At 36.9% G+C, this 20,691-nt stretch overlaps 1 protein-coding gene across 2 annotated transcripts in view; it reads right to left on the bottom strand.

The window, feature by feature from the left end:
* Positions 1 to 20,691, bottom strand: part of LOC131239710 (prolyl 4-hydroxylase 1) — a 41,199-nt gene that overhangs the window by 10,800 nt on the left and 9,708 nt on the right. Inside the window, exons 3-5 of one of the 2 annotated variants that reach the window (XM_058237546.1) lie at positions 20,321 to 20,373; positions 10,988 to 11,053; positions 1,028 to 1,102 (exon numbers count right to left, since the gene is read on the bottom strand). In XM_058237546.1, the coding sequence (XP_058093529.1) occupies positions 1,028 to 1,102; positions 10,988 to 11,053; positions 20,321 to 20,373 (194 nt within the window). The remainder of the gene's footprint in view (positions 1 to 1,027; positions 1,103 to 10,987; positions 11,054 to 20,320; positions 20,374 to 20,691) is intronic. The other variant, XM_058237547.1, reaches the window with a different exon arrangement.

Consider the following 20,691-nt stretch of genomic DNA (forward strand, 5'->3'; position numbering starts at 1 on the left):
CAAGGCTCATTTTCCAAAGCCTACAAAGTTAATTTTAATCCCATCTCACACTCCTTCCAAACATGCCATCCCGAATTTCAAAGTGGGATTAGTAATGCAATCCCATTTAATACAACTTAATACCACTGTCCAAACAGGCCCTAAGAATACAGTAATAGAAGAGTTTCATGGACCAGTTTGCGTGCACTGACCATTTCAAAGTCATACAAATCATTCATGAACTACTCCTACATACTTAAAGCATCTGGAAAGTTTCTTTCAATACACATGTTAACCCTTCAAATTCAAACAATCATCATCTTGCACGTTATTCATGCATTTGTTATAGAGTTCTAGGAGCTACATCCACATGTGATAGTTTATAAGGTTCAATTTGGCAGTTTCATGCTTGACTGTCTCTATATAAAGTCCATGAGAGCATGCATAGTTCTCCCTTCCCCATCACAACTAGTAGGGGTTCCAGCTCCAGTGAGCAATGTAGGTTAGACACCTGACCTAGAAGGGCCCAAAGGTTAAAAGAGTTAATATGTTTTCATTGTTCTTTCTATAATGTTGAATGTTTTGGCTAGACGTCATCATTACTGTAAACCCCAACAAAGCACACAATCAACAGCATTTTCACCAACCCAATTTCTTCAGAGCAGAAGGATGCCACACCTCAAATCTACAGGGTGAAGAACTCCACACCTTGGGGTTCATGGATTCTGCACTGGATAAATATCAAAATTAAGAAATATCTTTATGTTTTGAGATGTTATGTTCTCTCTCAAACTTATAATAACAATGCGACAATTGGTTCGTAAGATTTTCTTGAGACTAAACCTAGCATGTTATTGGAGAACCTGATAGAAATATGCAATCGTTGCAAAAACCATTCATCTAGAGAAACCAACGAATTGGCTTTGAAAAGTCATTAACCGGAGATAAGGACACCAAACTGAATCTTTGTATGAAAGAGAAAAGAAGCTAGAGAAGCATCAAATACTAGTTGTTTTAGGAACAGTGGGTAAGATATTGGCATACATGCCTTCCCAGTTTTGACATCCACCACAGTGGAAACCTGAAGACGAGGTCGTGCAATGGCTCTAAGATAATCACATTCCTGCAACAGCTAATAAGAATTAAAATTTTCTAATTCAACTTCACAGTTCAATTACAAATAAAAGCCTCTAACTTTAAGGAACACCAAATGGATGAGTTTCCGAATTCCTACCGTGCAAATTCGCAAGTCATTCCATGTGTTCCAAAGCATTTGTACATTGGTTCTCCAAACCAACAAGAATGAAAGGTGTTTTGTATAAACATCATTCAAAAGCTAATGACATAAAAAGGAAATATGTCGGACTGTTCGGAAGCAGCAAACAGGCACTGGTAATCTGAATAAATGAACTATGACGTGTGAAAATCTAATAACCATGTAGTCAGTCCAACGGTCATATATTCTATGGAATTGGACACTTTCAGCCAAATTTCTTTCAGTGCTAGAAATTGATAAACAGATAGCAAATGAATTTGGAACTAACATGATGGCATTTGAAATTAAGATATAAACATTGCAATAGAAAGATTATTAGGCTTGAGGATGATGAGAAGGAACTTCCACTGCTTCAAAGAGGTATGGTCTAGGTTGCTGCTGCTGCTATTGTTGTTGTTGTTGTCGTTATTGTTGGTGGTGGTGCTGCTGTCCCTGTTATTTCCTTATTATGCAGTGCTTGATAGTATGCTAGTTTTCTTTGACCTATGATCTAGTTTCCTTAATAGGTCGGGAAGAGGATGTTCAAATGGAAGAAGGTAAAGGGAAGATGGGCCCAGGTGATAAGGAAGTAACAGTGAGACAATCTTCTTCTTCTTCTTCTTCTTTTTTCCCTTTTTGAATGGTTAGGCAACCATGTCGTTAACAACTTAACCCCAAGGTGTGCTACTTAAGTTTTACCCGAGTGGATATTGGATAGATTAATGCTAGTGCCAAAGGGCAAGGAAAGTATAACTCATAGGCAAATAAACATGATGATCAACATGTTCATGAAAGACAGACCGGATGGATGGTCCAAGCACATTTGCCATTACCTTGGCAAAGGACCCCAAATACCACCAAAAGTCCAAGCACATTGAGATCAAGTATAATTACGTCTTTGATCAAGTGAGAGATAAGGTCACCCTCAGCTACATTCCCACTAAGGAAATGTTGGTTGATCACATGACGAAGCCTATGACTAGAGACCTATTCCAAGTTCACGTCAGGTACATGGGATTGAGGAGGGCATGAATGATATTGTTGTAGCATGCACCTTTTATCTTTCATTAATCAATAATACATTCTTTTTATTCAGTACAGAGAACTATCTTGACTAGGTATGTAGATCATCAGCATTTGTCTTGAGATTGTGTAGGATCTCTATCTTTGTCAGCAGGCCGGTCACCCACTCGCAGGTTTGACCAACCTGAATGTACAAGAGAGGTATGATCGGAATGATGTTCGTAAATTGAGGTGTGAACTACCCTCTATTGTAAAGAATAGAGGATGAGGATACGAGTGAGTTATATCCACCTTCAATCCTAAAAGATTGAAAATGAGACTGATCAAGTAAAATAATATAATGACTCCATTGCTCTTCTATACAATCAATATTATGGCCTGAATAAAAGCTAGGTTGTGAGGATATGAGATGAGTCATACCTCATGTGAGACGACCTACATATTGTAGGCCCAAAATATGCCTAGTATTTTCTACTTTATGACGTGGATTATAGCCACGTGCTTGGACCTATATACAAATTGCTTTGATTCGATCTAATCAATGCAACATGCAAGTACTTAGTCTTTTAGGTGACTCTTTGTGTCCTTAGCTACCTTCCTCTTGTATATAAGAAGATGAGATTGAGTGTCATTACTTTAGTGTATGGTGACGAATGGCCCTTAATTGGTCAGACTCGGTTAAACTAGGAAAGCAACTTGATAAATTTCAAATTACACATCTATGTGGGGAAGATCCCATGACAGCTACACTAAGTTTCTAGAACTATAAATACGCACTGGAAGACTTATCCGCTGGTAGTATCAAGTTTTTTACAAGAATTTTTTTGCAAACAATATTCTTTTCAAAAATATATATTATTATAATATTACTTTAAAATGATTCAAATCAATGTATGCAAAAAACCAAGTTTTCAGAATAACTCTATAAGTTGGAAAAGTGCATATGTTGGCCGAGTACTCCAGATCAGAAGTCAACTCGATCTGGTGTGGTCATGCGAACAAACAACGCACAACTTGAGTTATTAAGTGCTACTTATGTTGTCACTTAGTACACAAACACCTATGAAAAGACAACGGTGTTCCAGCTGGTCACTCTAATTCTTTTGGTTGTGTTTTTTTATTTTGTTTATTATGAGACAAACTATATGGACAATCTATATTGTGCCCATACCACAACGTGAATGAGTGGAAGATGTTGGACATGGCCCCATGGGGCCCACTGTGGGCAACCACTAATAGGTATGTCCCATGCAAGTTTCTCTCCGTATACCATCTTTCCGTTTTCGCTCGACTGTTTAAATTTGAAAGTTAAATTCTAACATTTGAATTTAGAAATGAATTCAAAGTTGAATTCAGTTGTAAATGATACTGAGATAAGGTAAAATTAGATGAGACAGGATAACTCCCAACCTCATCCAAACTCCTCAACCCTTCCCTTTAAATAGGGATGGGGATCCCTCGTAGACGGCATCCAGTAATTCTAAGAAAACAAAGAGAGTTTCATATCCAATCTGTTCATCTGGACCACCCTATTAACAATCAAAGCCATTGATCATAATTCACGGCTATCTTAATCGTAAAATCAAATGGGTGATCAAAACTCTTTGCTCCCGTAGTGGTTAGGTGGACGACTAGACATGCACGATCCATCTTTGACTTTTGTGAAGGTTACAAGATCGTGTAGACCATCCATCAGAGTGATCTAACGGCATATCTCCAATCAAATGGATAAATCACGTTGAGGTAAGTACATGTTTTACAATTAAATCTAAAATCTTATTATTTATTAGGTCTTTTTTTTTTATCATATATTCATCATCATCTGTGGATTTTTAAGAGAAATACCAAAATAAGGCTACGTTAGAAAGATGAATGATTGATGAGAATAGGAGATGCAGAATAGTGTATTTGAGAGAAATAAATAAAATAAAATCAATATAAAGGGAGCATCAGCAATAGCAATGGTGGCCATTAGCACCAGTCACCGCCATTGACCACTATCGAACAACCCCCCCCCCCCTCTCTCTAATCAGCCATCACTGCCACCCATGGTAGATGAGTTTCTTCAAACCCTAAGTGAGAGAGATGATGAAGAAGAAAGAGGAATATGGGCTTTAGATTTGGGCATGGGTGTTGGGTTGAGGGCATGGCTCCGATACCACTAAAAGACGGCCCGAATGGGCGGTCCCACAGGATCTGATGGCCTACACGATCTTGGGACTTTCACAAAAGCCTAAGATGGACGGTGCTCATCCATTGGTTTGGCTAACCACTATGGGAGCAAAGAGATTTGATCACCCATTTGATTCTATGATTAAGATTGCCCTGGATTATGATCAATGGATTGGATCGTTAATAAGATGGGTCAGATAGACAGATTAGATATAAAACTCTCTATAAAACTCTGAATTACTAAATGCCATCTACGAGGGATCCCCATCCCTATTTAAAGGAAAGGGTCAAGGAGCTTGGATGAGGTTGGGATCCTTTCTCGTCAAATTTCACCCTATCTCAATCTCATCTACAATTGAATTCAACTTTGAATTCATTTCTAAATTCAAATGTTAGAATTCAATTCTCAAATTTAAGCATTCATGAGAAAACGAAAAGAGGACATACTGAGATAAACTTGCGTGGGATCCACCCACTAGTGGTTACCCATGTCCAACAATTCATAGGTGAGTGTTGCTGAAATAAGGATGTTGAGATGGATGAGTAGTAAGACGAGGAAGGTTAGAATTACATATGAATGCATTTAGGGGGACTTAGGAGTACCACCTATAGGTAATAGGATTAGGGAAAGTAGACTTAGATGGTTTGGTCATGTGCAATGAAGACCAAGAACTGCATTAGTTAGGAGTAGTGTTCTTAATATCGATATCATTACATGTGTTGCTGGCTGGGGATAGGGAAACATGTATCAATATCACCGATATTATTGCTGATACCCAGAATGTATCACTGACTAGGGGGAAACACAACGAAATAGTGGAATTTCTCATTGAAACTTCAGGAAATGCTAAAATACACATATTTGCATACTTACGAATCAAATAATTGCAAAAAAGATGCATACATAATAAGTTTATCAATAATTGCAAAAAAGATGCATACATAATAAGTTTATCAATAATGGGGGTCTAAAAGCATGAAACACTAACTCAGGGAAACATTAGAGAAACATGGAGAAAATGGTGGAATTTTTCAATAATACCTTAGGAGATGCTAAGATACACATATTTGCATATTTAAGAATCAAACAATAGCAAAAAAGATGCATATTTGCATATTTAGGAATCAAATAATAAGTTTCCCTTTAACGGGGCCTAAAAGCATGTATTGTTGACTCAAGGAAACATTGGGAAAACATGGGGAAAATGGTGGATCCATCCATACATCCAACCATCCATCCATGCATGCACATATATGCATACAAACACACATGCATGATCCATCCATCCATCCATCCAGACATCCACGAGGCATCCATCCATACATACATGCATTTCATCATACAACCATGTACCTATTAAAAAAAATTTGAAATGGATTTTTTTTTTTTTGTAAGTAAAAACATATTTTTGGTGATATTGATACATTGGAGATATTACCAACATATCGCCGATACATTGGCAATATAAGTGACAAATGGAATTTACACAATCGAAAATATTGGTGCTACATTGATACGTTGGCAATATAAGTGACACCTGGTATTTACATAATCAAAAATATTGACGATACTTCATGCAATATATCGTCAATACCTGAAATTTCTGATACTACCAACATTATCAATATCGCCAAGCTAGAGATACAAATAATATCGGGAAGAACAATGGCAGCTCTCTTGTCAAAATACATGTGGCAAACATGTCCCACAATCGGAACAATTATTCTGGTAGCCACCATGTGGATGGGCCATATCTCAAAAATCAGGGGTTAGAGCAAAGGTCCACATTCACCCAACAAAAAATCACAATAAATTGGTCATCAAAGCTTTCCTCTCATTGTGATTTTCAGCCTCTTGGCTATCCACATGGTGGCCCACTAGATTAATAATCCTGATTGCCAGAAATGTTTGCCACGAGTACCATGAGGGAGCTACATAGAACTTCTATGCAGCAACCTGCATGGTAAAATTCCTCTTACAGGCATCTTGGATACAGAATAAATGGATTGAAAAAACCGAGTTGAAAAGTTTCCAACAAGAAGATAGGTCCTCAATATAGCTCAAGTTAAACTAGATTTAGGCCAGAAATGTTTAAATCCCTTCATCTCTATAAGCAGAGCATGAATAACCTCAAGTGATGATTCATTATCTCATTTAGCGATACCATTTTGTCGAGGTTTATGCAGCCCTGTGCTTAGAGAGTTGATTCCATGATCCAGTAGACAGACAAACTCCCCAGACATGTATCCTTCTCAATTATTTTTGCAAACATGTTTCAATCTCTTTCAAATAAATTCTTAACCCAACTTTCCTTTGGAAGGGTAACTAAAAGTTTATTTAAGGAAACAAGAAGACAACAACTGGAGATCCGGTGATGAGGAATCAATGGATTAGTACAACAAAGAATCCTCTCCCCAACCTAGAAAGAATCCAATGAGGAAGTGGCAAAAACATAAGAAAACTTGTCCCATTCCACCACCAGCCATTTTGCCTTCAAAAATACCTCAGCCAGAGGAGACAACCTGTTATGGAAACAATCAGTTATTGCGCTCAACCCAAATCAACCAAAACCCAGTGAGCGACACTGACCTCCATAATACTTTCCTTTTAGAACCACTACACCCACATACAAGAGCCTAAGAAATCAGATGTTGAGCATCGCACAACCCAAACTATCTTGAAGAGAACTCAACAACCATTGATACTGTTGGTGTGGCTTAATGAGCAAGAGCTCAACTACCATTGATACTGTTGGTGTGGCTTAATGAGCAAGAGCTCAACTATCATTGATACTGTTTATAACAACCGTCCCATAATTAGACAATACTGGTGATGTAGGACTGATTCATGAACTAAGTAATATGTGAGATCAGATAACCAAATTAAGATATTTAATTAAAAAACACAAACGTCGCTTTATCCATCACAAATATCATGAAAATCAAAAGAAAATCAAGTGTAATCCTGGCTTAAGCTATGAACATCGTAATATAAGATCATTAAATAAAACGAAACTCGGATGTAATGGATGTAGGGACATCCAATTAGCATAGGATATAGTCTATTTCAAAATAGGAAACCTTATACAACCTAGGGTAAAATTTAGGATTTTGGTAATTTGGGAAAATAGGAAATTTAGGAAATTTAGGTTTAGGGTTAGGGTTTCGGGGATGGAAGAAAGGGATTTTGATATAATGATGGTGGGAAACCAAAAGGGGCAGGTGGGTTTCACGTGTGTGGCCATACGGTCACACGTGTAGCATGGGAGGATGGGTTTAGGTCGATTAGGGTTTGGATTGTGGATGGGTATGGAAAAGTTGGGTTTGGTAGAAGACGAAGGTTTGGGATGGGAGAATTAAGAATCTGAAGAAAATACCTGGATGAGGAAGAAAAGTGGAGATGATCAAACTGAAGTTGTCAATAGGAATCTTGGAAATCTGCTTAGATGTCTTGTAGGTGATCACGTCCAAACTTGGGATACCGTTTTGCCTATAGCCGAGTTAGCATACAATAGTTTCATCAATAGGTCCATAAGCATGAGTCCATTTAAGGTTGTGCATGGTTACAAACCTAGGAAACCTATAGATCTCATACCTATGTCTGTGTCCCATAGGCCATCTTAGTCCACACATATGTTTGCACGTCATATACATGAGTTGCATAGTGAGGTCAGGAAGCGAATTAATGTAAGTAATGAAAAAAACAAAGCGTTTGCTAATTCTCATTGCAGGTTTCATGAATTCCAAGTAGGAGATTGTGTCATAGTTTGCACGAGGCCTGAGCGGTTCCCACATGGGGCCATTAAAAAGCTACAAGTGCATAGCGCAGGACCATACAAAATAATGCAGAAACTAGGTCCTAATGCGTATGTAATAGACCTTCCATGGGAATTAGTTCTACTTTTAATGTGGAATATCTAGTACAATACGAGGGTCCTGCTACTTCAGCTTTTGATCCATCCATAGACCCTCCCACAGACCATGACCTAGTCCCGAATCCATGGCCCTTACCTAACCAATCATCCAAGCCCTTACCACCTTTACCTTCCTTGCCTGCTCAAAGTGAACAGATAAAAGACATACTGGATACACAAGCAGTTTCCACTTGATATGGAGGATTTCAGAAATTCCTTGTCAAGTGGAAGCACAGACCAATCTCCAACAGTACGTAGATTACAAAGGACGAGCTACAGCATTTAGATCCAGACATTTTGGAGCGTTATAGGAGTTTTAGTCCGCCAAAGGCGAACTCTTCTCAGCCGAGGAGAGTTGATGAAGACATCACGTCACATACACCCTTACGTACATATCAGAGGAGGCGGGCTGCACCACTTTCCCCGTGGCTAGGCGAGTACTTGTGATCATGCAGAAGACCTCATGTGCATGTGTGAGCATTTAGAAGACCCCACATTGGGAAGATGCACATGAGTTGCTTTATGGAGTGATCCAGACCGTTGGATCGGAGGGACGCGACGATCAGGCCATTGGATCGCATGGATCATATGATCGGCCCATCGATCGTTGATCGTCCACATCAGTTTTAGACTTTATCATATTTTAGGATTTAGTTTTTGATTAGTTTATATTTGGACACATTATGAGTGTTTTAGTTGATTTTATTTAGGCTAAGGCTATTTTCGTTAAAGTTCACAAGATAGGGGGGTTTTTATAATTTTTGAGACTTCTTGGATCTATAAAAAGAGGAGGACGTGCGACCTCTCCCTAATTGAATTTCGTGATAAAAAAGAGAAAAGCTCTTGCTTTCTTTTCCCATCTTCATGTGATTTGAAAATACTTCCATGCGATTTGGAAGGAAGATTAGTGCGAGGCTAATCTTCATCAACGGAGGTGGGAGGTCTCCATCTATCCCCACACCATCTCCTCTTTTTATAAATCCAAGAAGTTTCAAAAATTACAAAAATCTCCTTATCATGTGAACTTTAACGAAAATAAGCTTAGCCTAAATAAAATCAACTAAAACACTCATAATGTGTCCAAATATAAAATAATCAAAAACTAAATCCTAAAATATGATAAAGTCTAAAACTGATGTGGACGATCAATGATCGATGGCCTGATCATATGATCCATGTGATCCAATGGCCTGATCGTCGTGTCCCTCCTATCCAACGGTCTGGATCACTCCACAAAGCAGCCCATGTGCATCTTCCCATTGTGGGGTCTTCCAGATGCTCGCACATGCACATGGGGTCTTTTGCACGATCACGGGTACTCGCCTAGCCACAGGGAAAGTGGTACGACCCGCCTCCTCCTCTGATATGTACGTAAGGGTGTACATGACATAATATCCTCATCAACTGGGAGCATTCCTATTGATGTCAGTGAGCCAGAGCGAGCAATGTTTCTCCAAAAGCTCTATCGTTTCCATGAAATAAATCATGTCCAAAAGCTCTATCATTCCACCCACTTGGATGGTGAATGTGAGCAAATGGTTATTAAAAATAAAAAAGAAAGGCAGATGGCACAGTGGATGAGTACAAAATGCATCAATCTCCAAGGGACCCAAATTGACGGCGTAGATTAGGAGGAGATCACTTGTGGCAAAGTACTCCTAGATCTGCATGACCTTGTCCATCGTTACATGTCTTGATTTGTAACTATATCAGATGGACGTAAAGACTTTGTTCCTCAATAATGACCTAGATAAAACTCATATGCAACATCCTACAAGATCTTAGATAAAGAAACTCCAATAAAATATGCAGATGTTAAAAACCAACTACCAATTGAAGAAATCTTCACGACAATGGTACGTGAGGTTCCACTTAATTGTCACCTCTTTTGGATTCATCACAGGCGAGAACCATTGTGTCTATGCCATGTGGTCTTGTAGATCTTTTCTGACACTATCCCTCTATGTAGACGTTATCTTACTAGATGGCAAAAAACATGAGTTTGTTACTATCCACCAAAATATAGTCTATCCGCAAACTTTTAGATAAAAGATCTTGGGAAAGCCAATTTTATGATTTTATCCTTGCCATTAAAATAATCAAGAACATTCCAAGTTGGCCTTTTCACATGCCATTCATATAGAAGAATATTTTAGGGCAGTTCAAAATGCAAAATGCAAAACCTTTGGAAACTCCCGTGGACAAAGTTATTGAGCCATCCTTTGTAGCATCTAGGTTTCAAAATTGAGTGGGAACTATTGCATGTAATCAAAAAGATCTCAAAGTTTAAAGAATATGGTTATCCTTCTTCTCAAACAACCCAATAAGCTAGAATCCTAGCTTTGTTACCATGATAGATCTAGAGTAGATTGAGAATGAAGAAAAGCTCATTGATGGGGAGGCCAAAATGGATAATATGCACATAAAAATCAATAAACACACACACAAATCTCTAGGTGCACACATGACATATATTATATAAACACCATGTAAGAAATCACTATATGCATCATCAACTAGCAACATTCCCTACTTATAATACTTCCATTGAGAATGATATCATGCCATAACTAAGCCTCTTCTAAATAATATTACCATAAACATTTATATGAAGAACGAGACTATAAGGATAGATTATTTATACCTCCATACTCAAAAAATTATGTAAGACGATTATCCGAGGTGACCAACTAATTATTTCAGGTCTCACCTACATCAATGAAAGAAAATAATTAAACAAAATAGAGACCTTAAACAATGGTTGAGACGATGCACATTATGTAAGGGCAACCACATGAACAAATAGAAAATGATTTTTTTAAAAATAGCAAAACACGTGTACATCCTTCAAAAATGAATAAATGGTGTAACAGGTCCCCAAAACATCAAAGCACAATGAAGAAAAGATAGGATATCTAATTAGTTTATATAAATATCGATAGTAAATTGAGCCTTCTAATTATGTACCCGTGTGTTTATCACTATTTCGTTTCTTTCATCATGGTTTGATATTATTACTCCATTGTAAGCAATGTGCACCCAAATAATACCCTATCGAGAGGCTTTCATTGATTTGGGAAACAAATACGTTCCAGGTTGTGGTCTAGCAGAGGCCCTTGATTAAAAGATTTTTTTAAAAGGGAAAACTAATCTGTTATGTGGTGCAAAATAGTATAATGCAAATATACATGTCTTAATTTATAACCCTTTTGTCTTCAAAAGTTTCCAGATCATTGATTAGGCTAAGTATTCTGGTCCTTCAAGGAACTTGATAGCCTAAGCATTCATGTCCTACAGAACACCAGAAATCCGACAATATGTCTTCCTTACCCTAACATTTTAAAAACCTCAGACAAAAATACTTGGCCATTCTGCTGGAGAAATGGTGGGCCAGCGTGGATAGCCTTGGTGGGCAGTAAGGAACCACTAGGGAGCACAACCAAAGTGTTGTTTAGTAGTGTTGGATTCATCCAGACAGTTACATGGAACCACTTTTTAGGGCCCTAGATAGTTAGCATGGAGCCATTGCTGGGCCTTGAATAGCCACCAGGGGCCACTACTCACTGCCTTAAACAGTCAATGCAAAGCCAAATTGCTAGACCCAGACAATCGAGGCAAAGCCACTGCAAGGGAGTTGAAAGGCAAGCAAGAGGCCATCCTCTTGAAATAAGTCGTTAGATTCCATTCATACCTTGTTTCAGGGACTAGCGAAAGGAGAAGGGAGAAGAGGGTTTGCCGAAGACTTGGAGAGCTCTTGAGATGCTCTAACAATCTAAAATGGTACAAGTGTTGGAAATAAAAACCCACGGGCATTTATAAGGATGAGAGGTTATTTCCCACCCAAGAGGTGGTTACACAGTTATTTCCTACCTAAAAGTTTGATAGGTGGTTATGGGTATGCATCGCACTCTCATTGGATGACTTGAAGTCGAAGTACTCTTTGTTGGTGTGCACTAGGTGCAGAGTGGATTCACACTGACCCTGGTCGTTGGCGTGGATTGGAACCCTATGGAAGAGAATGGTGTCGTGCTGGCTACAAAGAGTGAGCATGGTGCATTGATGTGAATCCACACTTACCCTTGGCAGTGAGCACAACTCAAACTTGGTCCCCTTAAAGGCTATCAATACTCATCTCCTGCTAACCTTGGTTAGTTGGCGCAAGATGCAAAAAGTTATTTCATGCCAGCCTTGGTTAATGTGTGTGGGTTGAGTAGGAGTAGCGTTTTAAATAATGTTGGAGCATAGAGTGTAGTGTATGCTGATAAAACGTTACGTAGCACACTCTACAAGTACACCTACCAGACAATCTTAACCATCTATACAAGGGCCTCCAAGTGCATGGCTAAAGAGTTGTGGGCATTTTAAAGGGTGCAGAATCACACTGAAGCGCTACCAATGTTCGAAATATCAATATCGCGTTACATATCACATCCTTGGGATACAAATGCATATTGGTTATCGCACAAGATTTATCGCTTGTATCGGGTAATTTATCGCACTTTTTGGGAAACATTGGGGAAATGGTTGAAATTTTCAATGATTGTTAAAAAAGACCTTAATATACACTTTTAAATCATAACATCTCAAAAAAGAAGTGCACATAATAAGTTTCTTTTGTATAGAGTCCTAATCTATGCGTTGTCTAACTGAACTAATGCAGCTACATTCAAATTGAATACATGACATTTAGAGTGTATGTGATGATCAATTCATCAAGCACTCATAAATACTTCGAAATTAGTCTCAATTGACAGTTGATTGAAGGAAATTTTCAAAAAATAATAATAATAATAATAATTTTTAATTAAGAAATGATTTTTATTTTCAGTAGATCAGCCCTCATATATGCTTGATTTGATGTTTGTAGTGCAACATTGCAAGCAATTTGGGAGAAATTGGGGAAATTTTGAATTTTCCCCAAATCGGACCACTTGTGCTCAAATTTCGAAATTAGAGTGTATGTGATGATCATTTAATCAAATACTTCGAAATTAGCCTCAATTGATAGTTGGTTGAAGGATTATTATTATTATTATTATTTCATTTTATTTTTAAAGAAGAAGAATAAGGAAGAGGAGGAGGAGGAGGAGGAGAACATGAAGAACCAATGGATATCGAAATCAAAGATCCAACTCCAAGATTTTCCATGCAAAACATGAAGAACCAATGGATTTGTAACCATTTGACACTGATTCAACATAATTTCAACAACAAAAAAAAAGGATCAGAAATTGAAAATGTTCACCGGATCGAACATGTGGGATGTATTGGCACTACCTGTGCATTTCGTATCGCACAAGTGGGATACAAGATATATCGTGGGTAATATCAACTGATATCATCGATATTTAAAACATTGGGCACCATTTGAAAAACAGAGGGTTTCAAAAGAGGTTTCAAAAGCCCTCTTTCAAAACCCTAACACTTGACCGCAAGTACCCCTCTAGCGCCCAAAAACCATGGTTTTGATTCTCTCAGTCCAAAGAACTGCTGGAAACAAAAATCTAGGGGATTGGTCAGCCCTGTAAAAAGATCATATGGCTAAAGTTTCATGGGCATTGGATCCCAAACAAAGGAGAATTACGAGATTCCCCATTTCAAGTTCACACGGCCTTGGAGTTGAAGATTTGCATTTTTTTGGTTGATTTAAAGCTAAACATAACTACTTCTCTTACTCTTTATCTTAGTTAATAGCTTCTATTTTATTTTGATTGGTTTACTATTGACTTAGGGGTATGTTTTGACTTCATTGTTCTTTTTTTTTTTTCTCGAGATTCCCCATTTCAAGTTTGTATAGCTATGGAGTTGAAGATTTGCATTTTCTTTTTGGTTGATTTAAAGCTAAGTACAACCATCTCTTACTCTTTATCTTAAATGTTAATTAATAAGTTATATTTATTTTGATATATTTATATTGACTTAGGGTGTGTTTTGACTTTAATTTTCTTTTCTTTTTCATTTCTAGGAGGCTGATTTTATGGAACATTGTAGAATAAGCTTCTTCTACAACCAATTGTTACAAGGGGCCCATTGTGGTGCGTGTATGGCATTGTTGTCAAAGTCGTAATCATATCACAAATCATAATAGGGGTTGAATTGTATCTAATTGCAAATCATATCGCAAACTTAAGATTTTTTTATGATTTTCTTAAAATTACAAATAAATCAAAAAGAAATTAAAAACTCAGCAATCATCCTTTTGCCATCAATATGCACCAAGTAATACCATGTCGTGATGGTTTTAAAGGATTCTTATCTTTCCTTTTTGTTGTCTTTCAAGAATTTTTCCTTAAAAACATACAAGGATCCGTTAATAATTTCTGTTCTTGTTAAGTTTCTTGACTGTAGAATCATGTTGGAAAAGTGGCATTTGATTATGCAGACCGAAGAAAAAAGATATTTTTGATTTCTAACCATCATTCCACAATACATATAAGTCAGCATGATTGTAACCATCCATAAAAACATTCCAAGTCATAAATCAATTTGGTGTTTGATCAATTAAGAAGTAAGAAATCAATAAATAGACAAAAAAGCTCGACGATTTAACAGTGAAGAGGATATATATCATTTAATCTCTTATAAGGAACAAAATAAAATAATTTACCATCCCTAAACATTTTTTTGATTGGTTTTTTCCTAAATGATTCTTAAAAACCCCACCAATTTAAAAACATAAAATGAAAGGTGAAGCTTAAAATAGAAGAGAACGAGTACAATATGAATCGTAAATTGGGATTTGAATCATAAATCATAGGATTCATATAAAAAGGGAATCAAAGGTGGGATTCAAATCATTTTTCTTAAGATTCGACTCAAATCGTAAATCGTAGGATTTTGACAACACTTGTGTATGGCATGGAATCCAACCTATACAATCCATTAAGTGGGCCACAACTAAATAATGAGGCTTTTTGGTTGTTTCTTATTTTTATCCTTACTACTTATCATATTTTTCTTATTATTTATTAAAAAAAAGCATGTAGAGTTTACGCTACATGCTATAGAGGACTGAATGCAAAGCAATATGCTACACGCTATTTAAAACATTGAGTTGGAGTAGCTTCAGGCTGACCTTATTGCAATGCCTAGATCCACGATAACATTTTATTGAGCATGGACCACTCGGCTAGCCAGGTAGGGTTATAGCATGAATTGGACTTGAACAGAATTGTGATGCCAAGTTGCCAACAAATGTCCCCCACCTACACTGGCCAGGACATGAGCATGGTGAGCTCGGAGTGTCGGCATAGATTTGCCACAAGGGGTAGTGCGGGCTTTGGAGACATGACAGGATGGTTGGCACAACTGACGCTAACACCATGCATTTTCTTATTCTTAGATTTTGTGCCAATCAGTGTTTGAAATATCGGTATCACTACAAGTTTCATTGGCCGGGAATAGGGAAATAATATCGATATCGCTGATAATATCACTGATAACAAGAAATGCAGGGAAACATTGGAGAAACATGGGGAAAACGGTGGAATTTTTCAGCAAAACTTCAGGAGGTGCTAAAATACACATATTTGCATATTTAGGAAAAAAAATTGCAAAAATAATACATACATAATAAGTTTTCATTTAACAGGAGCCTAAAAGCATGTGTTGTCGTAAGAAATCAGTCCAACCAACCCATCCATCAATATTTTGTAATATTCACAACACACGATATTTTGCCGAGAAATTGTCAATAACTGGAAAGGAAAGGAAAGATTGTGGTCTCGATATCATCTTTTTGAACAAAATATTTTTTTTGAACAAGTGGTCTCGATACTGTCCATGTTGTGATTATAATAATATCGTGATATTATCGATATTATCATTGACAAATTGAACACTACATACAACCATGTGCCCAGAAAAAAATTGTAATGGAATTTTTTTTAGTAAATTTTTTGGCAATATTGATCATTGATGACATTATCGAAATATTGTCAATGCACTGGCAATCAAGGTATCCCGTATCGGTATCGGTTGGCATAACGATGCCCTCCAAAACCGATACGAATACGGGGGCATAACGGCGATACAGCGCTGTAACGGCCCGTAACGGCGCAAATTATTTTTTTTTGCCAAAAAAATATGAAAAAATATGGATTAAATCCGCAATATTCTAAGCATTCCTAATATGCATTCATTTATAAATTGGAACATGTTTATGGTGGTGTAACGGTCCACTCTTTGGTGAGAAGTTGTATCGAACTGTCTGATTAATTTTTGAACCAGGTAACCTGAATTTGACTACAAAATTCATATATTTAATTTTCTAAATATCTAATTTATATACTTAACAATTTGATATCATTTCTTCTAATAGTTCTTTAAAAAAATGAAATTAAATTTAGGTAGATGGCATTGCCAATTTGGGGTTGACTTGGAGGACCAATCTATGCCCCAAATTAGCCTCAAATTGGTGCAATTTATTGCTATTATCCCACTTATGAATTAGTGGACATTTATTGGATGGTGAATCATGAAAAAAATCAAAAGGCCTTATTTTAAAAAATAAAAGTCCACAAATTAACAATTAAAACTATTCAGACAATTTGATTTTGGCATTGTGAGTTAGCAATTGCAGTCCATAATTTAATTGGTAAATTTTAAGTTAATATATGTCTAGTGTACAATTTTTTAAGGGCCCGAATTAGGCGGGACTCGAATTGGGAAGTGTAGCACACGTGTCAAAGTTTTTTGGGCCCCACCCGTGATGAATGTGTTATATCCACACCGTCCACCCATTTTGCCAAATAATTTTAGGGCATGAGCCCAAAAATGAGGCACATCCAAAGCTCAGGTGGACTGCACCATAAGAAACAACAATAATTAAACGTCCACCATTAAAAATTTATTGGGGGCTACAAAAGTTTTAAATCAAGTTGACATGTGTGTTTTCCCTTCATCCACGTCAATGTGACCCAATTAATAGGTTAGATGAAAAATAAACATTACAGTGGACCCTAAGAAATTTTTTACAGTGAAAATTATCATCTCTGCTGCTATTTTTGGTGTGGTCCAGACGATCTTTGGATACGATTCATTTTTTGGGTAATGCTCTAAAATGATATTTAAAAATAGATGAACGGTGTAGATATAATAAATACAACACTGTGGAGCCCACGTAACTTTGATCTCCTTTGAACCGTTCGTACAAATCAGAGATCGAGGAGTGTCAACACTCGTCTTAGCGTGACACGTACCTACAACAACTAAGCGCTCGTCTTAGTGTGACACCTGCGACGAAAAAAAAAAAGGGAGAGAGGGAAACCGAAAAGAAAAAAGAGGGAAAGAGGGAAAGAACAGAGAGAGAGAGAGAGAGAGAGAGAGAGAGAGAGAGAGAGAGAGAGAGAGAGAGGAAGAAGAAGAAGAAGAAAAAGAAGAAAACAAAGAAGAAAAAGGAAATAGAAAAGGGTAGTGCATACTAAGCAGGAGTTAGGTTCGACCGTGGGTCAAGTTTGTGTCGAATGCGTAAGGTGCAACGGTCACAGAATTCCGTAACGACCGTTTCGACCCCATATCGCGTAACGGTGTCAGCCGTTACCGTTACGTATCGGCCGATATAGTCGTATCGTAACCGATTTGGGATACCTTGCTGGCAATACAAGCGATACCTGAAATTTACACTCGAAAATATTGGCAATATATTGGCAATATTGATACATTTGCAACACAAATCAACACCTAGAATTTACATAGTCGAAAATATTGGTGATACTCAGTGATACATTGCTGATACTTGGAATTTATGATATTATCAGTGTTATTGGTATCACTACCTGTGTTATCGGTATCGTCGAGCAGGAGATATGGATAATTTCGGGGATACTTTGAACAATGGTGCCAATGAGGCACTTTTGTTAGTTTTTTCTTTGTGAACAAGGGAAAAGGAGAAATTAAAAACCAACTTATTAAGCAACTAGGCATTAAAATGCTTTTCTCTTTTCTTCTTTTTCTCTTTTCCATTTTTTTCTTGAAAATGATTACCATAAACATTGATTCTTTAACTAGGATAATCCCTAAATCAATGAACCCATTGAACAATTTCCTTCACATGGTGTTACCACACCCCAACTTGTAGACTTATAGGTTCTCTCTCCAAGGGCAAGAAGCCCTCAGCTTTAACATTATGCAAATATACCTAGACTTCACAAAAAACATAGTTTTGTTAATTCAGACTCAGTTACATAAATAACTGTTGTGTTTGTTTCATCTCCATGCTTTGGTATTTAAGATATTAGCATTAAAGAAAGGAAAGTGATATAGAAATTGACTTAGATGACTCCAAGCATGCTCATCATGCTCATAATGCTGTTGTCATCAGTAAGAATAGTGAGTTCTCCTCAAACAAATGTACTTTGATCACTGTTATCATAAATATAATGCCTAATCTTAGTTCCTTTCCTCCATAGCTTGTCGTATTTGCATTTAATTGTGACACGTGCTAGCAATCTAACAAGGGCACAAACATCCGTTTCGCTCAAGATCTTGAATATCAGTATTGGCTGGGCCCAAAACGATACGATGCAGGGTGTATCAGACGCATATTGGCTGAAAATTTGTTTCTGCCTCAATTTTTTTGAAAAAATTATTCAGAAACAGAAAAAATGCAAAACACCGGAATCTATCTTTTTTTTTCTTTTCTTTTCTTTTTTTATTTTGATGTTTTTAACATGTATTCAATGGTGTACCAGACCATTCTTTGACAAGAATGTTGTAAGTTTGACCAGCTGAAAGTCAACCATAAACCCTAATTGAACATGAATTAAGCATGATTTGATAGATCATGGCCTTTTTCTATTGCAACTCAACAAAAAGAAGATGAAAAAAATGAAAAGAAAAGTGAAAGGTTTCCTTTTTCTAATTTATCCCAAAAAGGTTCATTCTGCTTTGATTCACTGAATATCTCAAATGGAAGAGTCTTAATGGGTGTAGCATGGGGGATGCATGGGCAAAGCAGGAAAAACAAAATGGAGGCAGACTCTCATGGTGGTGCTTTGGGTTATTTGGAGTGACAGGAACAGGTGTTGTTTTCGAAACACAAGGGTGGATGTAAAGGAGTCAATTAGAAAAGTAAGGGGCTTATTTCGAGTTGGGAGGCTTGTGTCAAAGCCCCCTAGGTTGCTTTTGCTTTGGTTGTTTTGCGGGTGCTTTGTATTCTTTCCTCGCTTTACATGAGTTTTTAATAAATTTTGAAGCTATCTTTCAAAGGGAAAAAATGAGAACATTTATCATGCCCTATGAATTCATGCTCCATTTCTCATCAACTTCCAACAAAGTGTTATATTGAATGAAATAAAAACAATAACTTCGTATTTTCAGTTTGTGGGAGCGTAATCTTGTCTAATGTATTACCATAAATAAGTAAATCTCTACATTGTACAGAATGGCATCATTGTAAATACTCAGGCATGCAATAATTATCAATATGTGTGATTTGCTTTAAAAAAGTATCAATAAATGATGAATCCTAAGCAACGTTATTACATGTGTATGACATCCAAGGTTGATTAGCCAACTTAAAACTTGAATGGATACTATATTGGTTTTTATTTTATTTATACATAATACAGTTGGTAGGCTTCTACCGTTTCAGCAACACTTTAAGTGAAAACAACAAAGCAAGTTCTCCATGAGCCAGAGACATTGTGTCAAAAATCTTTCCGCAATTAAAGTGATAAAGTCTGATTTGCTGCCAACTGGATCACTTTGAAATACATGTAATAAATGCATAGAAAGTAATAATTGAATTTAAATCTAGCCAATGGAAAAGAAACCATATTGGTGAATTAGAACTATCAGCATCATTTTGTCCTAATCAAAGACTCATAAGCATTACATAAAAACAGGTCTCAATACAGATCATCATCTTAACGTTATCCCAATTAAATGGGGATTGGTTATGCCTCAATGATAGATCAGTGATATAAATTAGAGGCCAATGAAAAGCATGAGTACAAGAGAATGATCTAAAGTATACCAATCCTAGACGTAGATCATCTGCATCATTGTCATTTGCCCAGTGAGGAATACCTGAAAATCTCAAATAAGAATAAGCTGAATAAGAACCAATAAATGGCATCAAAATGGATTGGCAAAGCAGGATTGGTAAAGCCGACCACAGATAGCTAGGAGAAGGCAATGATGATGATGATGATGATAACGACAAGGACATGCACTCAAAATACAGACATCAATTCAAAGATGTTGAACAAAACCTCCATTTGGGGAGAAAAATAGGTGCTATTGCATAAATTTATATAAAAATAAAATACAAGAATGACATGATGAGTCCAAATGTGGTCATCAATATCGAAATGACTGGAAGTGATAGCAAAAACCTTTATGAGG

The sequence above is a fragment of the Magnolia sinica genome, chromosome 3 (genome assembly GCF_029962835.1).
Source record: "Magnolia sinica isolate HGM2019 chromosome 3, MsV1, whole genome shotgun sequence".
NCBI lineage: Eukaryota > Viridiplantae > Streptophyta > Magnoliopsida > Magnoliales > Magnoliaceae > Magnolia > Magnolia sinica.